The 10716-nt window shown below is 36.2% G+C and overlaps 1 protein-coding gene across 2 annotated transcripts in view; it reads left to right on the plus strand.

Moving 5' to 3' along the window:
• Positions 1-10716, plus strand: part of LOC123538262 (ATP-binding cassette sub-family A member 2-like) — a 48350-nt gene that overhangs the window by 32238 nt on the left and 5396 nt on the right. For both annotated transcript variants that reach the window (XM_053524453.1, XM_053524454.1), the window contains exons 32-43: positions 366-481; positions 671-818; positions 1365-1488; positions 4241-4373; positions 4770-4893; positions 5304-5375; positions 5663-5769; positions 7132-7273; positions 7984-8118; positions 8634-8737; positions 9309-9396; positions 9978-10223. In XM_053524453.1, coding sequence (XP_053380428.1) covers positions 366-481; positions 671-818; positions 1365-1488; positions 4241-4373; positions 4770-4893; positions 5304-5375; positions 5663-5769; positions 7132-7273; positions 7984-8118; positions 8634-8737; positions 9309-9396; positions 9978-10223 — 1539 coding nt within the window. The remainder of the gene's footprint in view (positions 1-365; positions 482-670; positions 819-1364; positions 1489-4240; positions 4374-4769; positions 4894-5303; positions 5376-5662; positions 5770-7131; positions 7274-7983; positions 8119-8633; positions 8738-9308; positions 9397-9977; positions 10224-10716) is intronic.

Raw genomic sequence — 10716 nt, forward strand, 5'->3', positions numbered from 1 at the left:
ATATCTATGACATTTCTCAATGATTGCTTAGTAAACTTGACATGCTCTGGCTGTTTAAAATTCAAGCTGAATGAAAAATGCAGGTAAAAGTCATGTGTTGTTGTCTCCTTCACTAGGTCAACATTTTCAGATGCATGCTTACCAATATTTTTGATAATACTTGAGCATCTTGTATCACATTGTCCTTAAAGTGTGTATTCATTTTCTTTTCTATAACAGAATCTATGATTTTAAATGCATTATTCGTCTATGTTCATTAGATTTACCATCAGTGACTTTGAACAATATTGTTAAAATAGTTATGGCCCTTTTACATATTGCCTGTTTCATTATATACTGTCTCACTGTTCTATGTAATATTTCAGTGCAATTACCTGATACCGGCAGTGTGTATCCTGGGAATACTACTCCTGTTCCATATAGAAAGTTACGTCGGCGACGGCAATTTGGAAGCTGTCATTGCGTTATTCTTATTATATGGGTAGGTATTCAGTGTGAGTCATTGTAGGGTGTTATAATACCAACTCTTTTGTAAAAGCATTGGAGGTTTGTCAGTAATACTAAAATAAACTTGTCCACGAAGTCCACAAACTGGTTATTGTTGTATTCTAAGCACCCATAAACCAGCAACCATGTAAAATTTATTTAATACATTTGATTTGGTTTTCAGTTGGTCAGTCACACCGATGATGTATCCAGCCAGTTTTCTGTTCTCAGAGCCGAGTGTAGCATATATCTGCCTGATTGTGGTCAACCTGTTTACTGGTATAACCTGTGTCGTCTCCAGTGTCATGCTCAAACAGTTTGCATTTGATAAGGTACCAGTCTATATTATACATATTCTCGCATTCATGTGCATTTATACAAAGATATGATAGGAACTCGGCACAAATACAGTCAAAATGGAAATTTTGTTGCAGGACTGAAATTACAATAAGAATAAGAGGAAATACACTGTCAATGCTTCAGTACATAATCATTCAATCAGTACACTATTTTGCTTACTCAAGAAGTGAACCAATATGGAATAAGTGAATCAGTACACTGTTTTACTTACAGAATAAGTGAACCAGTACAGAATAAATGAATCAGTACACTATTTTGCTTACAGAATAAGTGACCCAGTACAGAATCATTCAGTCAGTACTCTGTTTTGCTATTTTAAGTGAATCACTATATTAGTTAGCTTTTCAGTACAGAATTATTGAATCAGTACACTGTTCTACTTATGGAATAAGTGCTACAGTAGTAACCTATATCGCTTACAAAATTATTGAATTGGTATACTGTTATGCATACAAATATCAGCAAGAAGAGACAATGTATTTGAATTGAAACTGTCAATTTTGAAAATTTACTTTCAGGATTTATCACAAATAAATAGGATATTGAGCAATATATTTTTGGTGTTTCCAAACTACTGTCTTGGTGATGGTATGATGAGTATAGCTATGAACCAGTACAAGAATGAATACTACTCACATATAGGTAGGTCTTGCTTATGTACAAGAATGAATACTACTCACATATAGGTAGGACTTGCCTATGTACAAGAATTAATATTACTCACATATAGGTAGGTCTTGCCTATGTACAAGAATGAATACTACTCGCATATACTAGGTAGATCTTGCCTATGTACAAGAATGAATACTACTCGCATATAGGTAGGTCTTGCCTATGTACAAGAATGAATGCTACTCGCATATACTAGGTAGGTCTTGCCTATGTACAAGAATGAATGCTACTCGCATATACTAGGTAGGTCTTGCCTGTGTACAAGAATGAATGCTACTCGCATATACTAGGTAGGTCTTGCCTGTGTACAAGAATGAATGCTACTCGCATATACTAGGTAGGTCTTGCCTGTGTACAAGAATGAATGCTACTCGCATATACTAGGTAGGTCTTGCCTGTGTACAAGAATGAATGCTACTCACATATAGGTAGGACTTGCCTATGTACAACAATGAATCCTACTCACACATAGGTAGGTCTTGCCTATGTACAAGAATGAATGCTACTCACAGATAGGTAGGTCTAGCTGTGAACCAGTACAAAAATGAATTCTACTCACATGTCTTGCTATAAACCAGTACAGCAATGAATTCTACTCACATATAGGTTGGTCTTGCTATAAACCAGTACAAGAATGAATTCTACTCGCATATACTAGGTAGGTCTTGCCTGTGTACAAGAATGAATGCTACTCGCATATACTAGGTAGGTCTTGCCTGTGTACAAGAATGAATGCTACTCGCATATACTAGGTAGGTCTTGCCTGTGTACAAGAATGAATGCTACTCGCATATAGGTAGGTCTTGCCTGTGTACAAGAATGAATGCTACTCGCATATAGGTAGGTCTTGCCTGTGTACAAGAATGAATGCTACTCGCATATAGGTAGGTCTTGCCTGTGTACAAGAATGAATGCTACTCGCATATAGGTAGGTCTTGCCTATGTACAAGAATGAATGCTACTCGCATATAGGTAGGTCTTGCCTATGTACAAGAATGAATGCTACTCGCATATACTAGGTAGGTCTTGCCTGTGTACAAGAATGAATGCTACTCGCATATACTAGGTAGGTCTTGCCTGTGTACAAGAATGAATGCTACTCGCATATAGGTAGGTCTTGCCTGTGTACAAGAATGAATGCTACTCGCATATAGGTAGGTCTTGCCTGTGTACAAGAATGAATGCTACTCGCATATACTAGGTAGGTCTTGCCTGTGTACAAGAATGAATGCTACTAGCATATACTAGGTAGGTCTTGCCTGTGTACAAGAATGAATGCTACTCGCATATAGGTAGGTCTTGCCTGTGTACAAGAATGAATGCTACTCGCATATAGGTAGGTCTTGCCTGTGTACAAGAATGAATGCTACTCGCATATAGGTAGGTCTTGCCTGTGTACAAGAATGAATGCTACTCGCATATAGGTAGGTCTTGCCTATGTACAAGAATGAATGCTACTCGCATATAGGTAGGTCTTGCCTATGTACAAGAATGAATGCTACTCACAGATAGGTAGGTCTAGCTGTGAACCAGTACAAAAATGAATTCTACTCACATGTCTTGCTATAAACCAGTACAGCAATGAATTCTACTCACATATAGGTTGGTCTTGCTATAAACCAGTACAAGAATGAATTCTACTCACATATAGGTTGGTCTTGCTATAAACCAGTACAAGAATGATTCTACTCACATATAGGTTGGTCTTATTGTACCCCCGACAACAAAGTTGAAAGGGGGGGTATACTGGTTTCAGGTTGTCTGTCTGTCTGTCCGTCCGTCTGGCCGTCTGTCCGTAGACGCAATCTTGTGCGCACCATCTCTCCTTTTCCCCTTGACAGAATTTAATGAAACTTCACACAAGTGATCAGTACCAACAGTAGTTGTGCATGGGGCATGTTAGGTTCTTTTAGAAAAAAAATTTGCAGAGTTATTGGACTTTGTTTTTTTGTTACTATACTATATACATAGACACAATCTTGTGCGCACCATCTCTCCTCATCCCCTTGACACAATTTAATGAAACTTCACACAAGTGATCAGTACCAACAGTAGTTGTGCATGAGGCATGTTAGGTTCTTTCAGAAAAAAAATTTGCAGAGTTATGGGACTTTGTTTTTTTGTTACTATACTATATGCATAGACACAATCTTGTGCGCACCATCTCTCCTCATCCCCTTGACACAATTTAATGAAACTTCACACAAGTGATCAGTAACAACAGTAGTTGTGCATGGGGCATGTTAGGTTGTTTCAGCGACAAAAATTGCAGAGTTATGGGACTTTGTTTCTTGTTAACATGCTATGTACATATAGTCTGCATATGCAATCTTGTGCGTGCCTAATCTACCAAACCCTTACACACAATTTAATGAAACTTCACACAAGTGATCAGTACCAACCCTAGTTGTGCATGGTGCATGTTACATTCTTTTAGATAAATATTCTGCATAGTTATGGGACTTTGTTTTTTGTTACTATACTGTATGCATACAGTCTATATACATACAGTCCACATAATTATGCAATCTTGTGTGCATCAAATTGCAATGTACTGTGTCCGTGCATGCGGGGGGTACATTCATCACCTTGAGTGATAGCTCTAGTTATGAACAAGAACAAGAATGAATAATACTCACAGAATCTTTGAGCCAGATCAAGTGGTTCACAAACAAAAGAATTTATATAAAGATAGTATAACATAGGTTTAATTGGATTTCAGGTGAGACAGACAAACTACAAGCTGCACTTAGCTGGGATGTGACAGGGAAAAAACTCGTTGTCATGGCAATTACGGGTTTTGTGTCCTTCATTTTCACCATTCTAATTGAATATAGATTTTGTATAGGAAACAGGTATTATTTCCTTTCAATATTTTTGATATTTATCACATTTTACATAAACTGTTATTGAGAGAAAGAAGCCGTTAATCAATAGTTTAGACTGGCATTGACATGAGTAACAGTATTTTTATCATAGGGCAAATTACAGTTTAACATGGGCAGGTCTTATCTAGAAGTTGTAGAGATTGATAGTCTGACATTTATTATGACGTTTTGATAATCCAAGAAAGACAATGCCTTGTTTTTGTAGCAAAGTACTGCAAGAAAAGTGTGATTCATAGAATTGTCAGAAGTCCAGTTGTCTTTGTTTGCTGAGAAAGCAGCCAAAATGTTTTTATGCATTCTGGTAATGGATTTTTTCTGAACTTTTTCCATTTATACATTTAGTTTCTTGTTTCTCCTATACAGAACAAAACAGGATGTATCAGGCCCAGGTGAAGACTGTATAGATTCTGATGTCCTAGAAGAAAGGGAGAATACTCTAAGTGGGAGATGTAGTAATACGCTGTTGTCTGTGGAGAAACTTAGTAAAGTATGTACATATACTGTACGGTAATGTATGTAATATTGTTACAAGACATATACAGTAAAGTTAATTATGTAATACACCATATTCAGTAAACATGTAACAGTATAGTATGTGACAGACCAAATACATACAGTTAATACAGTAAGGTGTGGTACAGTAAAGTATGTTACTGTGTTACAAATTATACATAGTATAGTATGTGACAGTGTTATATTTATACACAGTTAAGTATGTAACAGTGCTACACATTATCTACTGTACCTTAACACACTTCTTATTCTAAATACACTGTATCTTTTAAATTTACACCATGGCAAATCATCAGTTACAAAAACTTAAACATCTTTATAAAAATGGCAACATCCTTTCTGATAGCGTGCTGGTAATCCTTTGCTGAACTACTTTATTTACAGATATATAAAACTCGAAAGCGAGGAAAAATTCAGGCTGTTAGTGAGCTCAGCTTTTCTATCCCAAAAGGAGAGGTAATGTTTTATACACATGATCATCTTAGTAACATGTCATATGGTACCATGTTTATATAGTCTAATTGGTGTCCTAAATGTACTTTGGATTTTATTTCTGCCTTAATTTCACCCTGAAAATAGTTTGTCTCCTGCAGATGGCATTATCATTACATTTTAAGTAAGACCATCTGTCAAAATATTGATATATCCATATTAAATCCTGTTTTTGGCTGTTATACATAGCATATAAAGGACTTGACTAAAATTAAGGAACATTCTACAGACATTGTAGTGTCTGATTTCAGTGTTTTGGTTTGCTTGGGGTGAATGGTGCGGGAAAGACGACCACATTCCGTATGTTGACAGGAGATCTTACACCAACCAGTGGTGATGCTAAACTCCTCTCTCAAAGGTAAACATGTGACAGGAAATCTATCACTCTATCAAAGAAGTTAACATGTGATATTTATCAACTATCAGTTTTAGCTCAGCTTAGCCAAAGGCTCATGGTGAGCTTTTGTGACCGCTTTTGTGTCTATCGTCCGTCGTGCATCCGGCAACATTTTCTAATAAAATCTCCTTCTAAAAAAAAAAAACCACTGGACAGAATTTTATTAAACTACACAGGAATGATCCTTGGATGGTTACCTTCCCAAATTGGTCAAAGAATTGAATTCCATGCAGAACTCTGGTTGCCATGGCAACCAAAAGGAAAAACTTTAAAAATCTTCTTCCAAAACTGCAAGGCATAGAGCCTTGATATTTGGCTTGTGACATCATCTAATGGTCCTCTATGAAGATTGTTCAAATTGTGTCCCTGGGGTGAAAAGAGGTTCCGCCTGGGGGGTCCCAGGTTTTACATAGACTTACATAGGAAAAAACTTTAAAAATCTTCTTGTTTAAAACCACAAGACCTAGGCCTTTGATATTTGGTATGTAGCATTGCCTTGAGGTCCTCTACCAAATTGTTCAAATTATAACCCTGGGGTGAAAAGAGGTCCTGCCCTGGAAACTGCAAGGCCTAGGCTTTTGATATTTGGTAAGTTGCATTGCCTTGTGGTCCTCTACCAAAATTGTTCAAATTATGCCCATGGGGTGAAAAGAGGGCCTGCCCTAGGGGTCCCAAGTGTAACATAAACCTATATAGGGGGAAAAAATATTCTTGTCTGAAAGTTCAAGGCCTAGGCCTTTGATATTTGGTATGTAGCATGTCTAGTGGATGTCTAACAAGACTGTACAAATTATTCCCCTGGGATGAAAAGAGACCCTGCCCTGGTGTCATGACCTACTGACCTACTTTCTTATATTTTAGCATCAGTTTGCCATTTTAAACATGAGGCTTATATTACTCACGTGAATGATACAGGGTCATCATGACCCTCTTGTTAATTATAAACACTTCCTTTAAATGAAAATATTTGATTAATTAGTGATCTAACCAGTAGTAATACTGACTCAAGTGTTTAGTGTTAAAATTATGATATTGTGTTAATTGAATGATATTTGTGATCATTTTTCAGCTGTTTTCATGTCTATTGACTAGCAAGATCTCCACAAGGTTTACCTTCAGGGTCTGTATTCATTAACACTGAGAAAGCATTCAGACTTAGACTTTATACAGCCAAGTTTTCGTTTCACTCTGTCATTGTTAAATTAGCACAGATTTTGATGAAACTTAGCTTGAGTGTGTCTTCTCCATTGTGTAGTTATAAAGAGCTTAGCAAAATAACTTGGTTAGTTCAAACAGTAATATGTTTTTTTTTGATGTCTGCAGTGTTGTGAAAGGTGGGCGGAGTATTCAGCAGTGTGTTGGTTACTGCCCACAATTTGATGCTGTATTCAGTGAGCTCACACCTAGGGAACATCTACAGCTGTATGCTAGACTCAGGGGGATACATGTTATGCACCATAAAAAGGTGAGTATGGTGTATTCAGTGAGCTCACACCTAGGGAACATCTACAGCTGTATGCTAGGCTCAGGGGGATACCTGTTATGCACCATAAAAAGGTGAGTATGGTGTATTCAGTGAGCTCACACCTTAGGAACATCTACAACTGTATGCTAGACACGTTGGTATACATGCTACACATCATATAGAAAGGTAAGTATGGTGTATTCAAGAGAGCTCTACACATAGGGAACATCTACAACTGTATGCTAAACTCGGGACTTAGAGAATATTTTTACTGGCATTTGAAAAATATTTTACAGAAGAGTTGGTATTTGAAAGGCATACATATATAGTGAATATGTTACATGCAAAGTTACTAGTGATCTAGAGTTACCATCACAGCATGAAGCCATGTCTTACTACCATATGAAAAATATTTTATTGTAGAGTTGATATGTAAAAGATAATGGTAAGGGTAGATTTCCCGGAAGCATAGTGCACCCCAAACAGTCATAGAGCCTTGTGTTGCAAAGTAGGCCAACAACAAAAAGAAGCTGTCACGGAAAAATATTGTAGACAGGTTGCTTCAAAAATACAACAACAAGAACATTATAAATATATGCAAAATATGGAAAAATGGGGATGGGTGGTAAGGAGTACATAAAAGGGTCGGATGTTTGGGGATTGTGTGGTAAATATTCGAGAAACAGAGTTACTATTTGTTCTCTTTGCAGGTGATAGAGAGAAGTTTGAGGATGTTAGGATTAACACAGTACAGTAAGAAGCCTGCGGGAACACTGAGTGGAGGAAATAAGAGGAAACTATCCACTGCTATTGCTCTCATAGGAAACCCTTCACTCATACTAATGGTAGTGTATTTTGAAACATTTTGCCAATGTATCAGTTTAGAAGGAGGCTTTGATATGCTGGAATTCTTTTCAATCATTTTAAGTTGGTACAAATTTTAATGCAAATGCAAAACCCATTATGAAGTTTTAGCAGTATTGGGGTATTATAAATAAAGTTGTTACATCTAATATATATGGTACTTTTAAGTTTAATTCCAGACTCCTGTTTGATCCGTCAAATGAAGTAGGAGTTTTTTTGTAAATTTAATGTTTTATTTTGATGGATCTATATATAAACAATACACCATTTCAAAGGTCTCTGCGGGTCAGGAAAAAAACCTTAATTGTTATGGAAATGATGGGACAAACAGTAGTGGCATTGGTTTGGAAAAATGCCATTTTAGTTTGAAGTTAAATTTTAGGAGGGACATTTTTTCTGTCTGAAAAAAAAAATGCTGTTATTGTAAGATTATGATTCAGTGCCTTCCAAGCATTTTTAAAGTAAAAAAACACACACAAATGATCATTTTTCATAGGATGAGCCTACATCAGGGATGGACCCATATTCTCGGCGATTTCTCTGGGATGTAATTCAGAGACTTGTCCAGACTGGTACATCTGTCGTCTTCTCCTCTCATAGGTAAGCTTTTACATACTAGCAAAAATATTCATGATTTAATCAGGTCTGACTTTCAGATTTAGACTTACCGGTACTTGCTAAGTTAGTACCATTCTGCTGTTTGTACAGGTTTCATGTATTTCAGAAGTGTAATTTGATCATTGTCCACTCCAGGTGTAATTAATATAAATCCTATTTCCTTATATATGTTATATAATCTTCCAGTGTTTACTGTTCTGTCACACATAGCCAGGCCTATTTTAGATTACAAATGCAAACTTAAAAAAATGAAAAGGAATGTTCATGTATTTTCTTGAAGATTTTTCCTGTCATACTAGTTTCCTATGAAATAACATCAGAATTACACTGCTATGAAGTGGTCTAGTTATCTGTAGTGGCACTGAGTTTACCTCACCAACTTTAACCTCCACAGTCTCTTCTTTTCCTCACAAAGTTTGAATGAGCTGTATGGAAATGTTGCCTAGTAACAGTGTGCTGAAGTTCAAAATATGCCAAAAACTATACGAAATATATGAAGATTCAAAGAAATGGTTTGACTATAGTTATGGAACTGTAATTAAATGTTTTTCAGTATGGAAGAGTGTGAAACATTGTGTTCTAGACTGTCCATTATGGCTAAAGGTCAGCTGAAGTGTATTGGTAGTGTTCAGCATCTTAAGGTAAGTACTACCTGTGCTCCAAGGTGCTCAAACCTAACTTGGTATTCTTACACTTGGTTCACTTACAGGTTCCTTGGTATGTGTTGCCATTTTCTGTGATCCGACTCGAATAAAGTTCATGTAACAGTGTTGTATAAAGGTGACTTGTAGAATATAAGGCGTTTCATGTTTTCTGAAGATCTTGAGCAAAGTACAGATGTTCCAACACCAGAAGCTTTCTTAGATAAATAAGCATGAAAGAATTTTTTATGATGTTATCAGAAAATATTGGAAAGAGATCAGGATTTTTTTTTGTTTTCTTTCCTTTAAACCTATTTATAATGCTCCTGTGATCAGCCCTATATATCCTATACATCAGTAAATGTATGAATAAACACAATAATGTAATGCCACTATAAAAATTTTGAAGTTTTTAAAAGAGATTGTTGCTGGATAAGACAGCTAATTCTGCACAGTCAGTTAGCTGTTTCAAGACTTAAATCAATATCCAAAGATAAAATAAAAAAAGCTGAAAATAGAATATACCTGTACATTGTATTAGTGAAAGATGAGTATAATACATCTTTAAAATATGTTTCAAGGACAAGTATGGAGATGGTTACACACTGACAGTCGTCCTAGATTCAGGACAAAATACTCAGCCTGTACAGAACTATATTTTAACCAACATTACTGACTCCAAGCTGAAGTATAAAGGGCACAGGAACCTTGTGTTTGACATGAAAATTTCTTGCTCAGATCTGGCGGATATATACAAAATGCTGGAAGACATGCCAGGACATGTTGGTGTTGTGGACTATAGTGTCAACCAAAACTCTCTGGATAATGTAAGATTCAGAACTTTTGATCAACTTGTTACAGGTTTTTCAGTGTTGATACTTACTTAGATGTCAGCTTAATTTATTAATTGTTCCAGGACCTTCAGTTGAAAATTGGGTTGGGTGTTCTCATAGGCATTTAGTGTTACACCTTTGTGTGTGCACGCGTGTGTATGTGTGCATATTTATTCACCTGTATGTGTGTTTGAAAATCGTGATAGGTCTAGAACTTTGTCATGCATGGCAGAATATCAAAATAACTTGAAACAAAGGACCACCTAAACAATTCAGTTTGTCACATGCAAGCCCATCACCCATAACTCAAAGTTAAGGTCACACTTTGAAGTCTTTTTTTTTTGTTCCATTTGTAATTTTTTCGCATTGATGTATATTAAAATAACTTGGCATAAAATATCATCATAGTAAGTTTTATGTAAACTTAGACTCTTAGCACAAAGGGTAACAACAAAAGTCAAAATGATGAAGATAATGATATCCCTTT

Source organism: Mercenaria mercenaria, chromosome 15, assembly GCF_021730395.1.
Source record: "Mercenaria mercenaria strain notata chromosome 15, MADL_Memer_1, whole genome shotgun sequence".
NCBI lineage: Eukaryota > Metazoa > Mollusca > Bivalvia > Venerida > Veneridae > Mercenaria > Mercenaria mercenaria.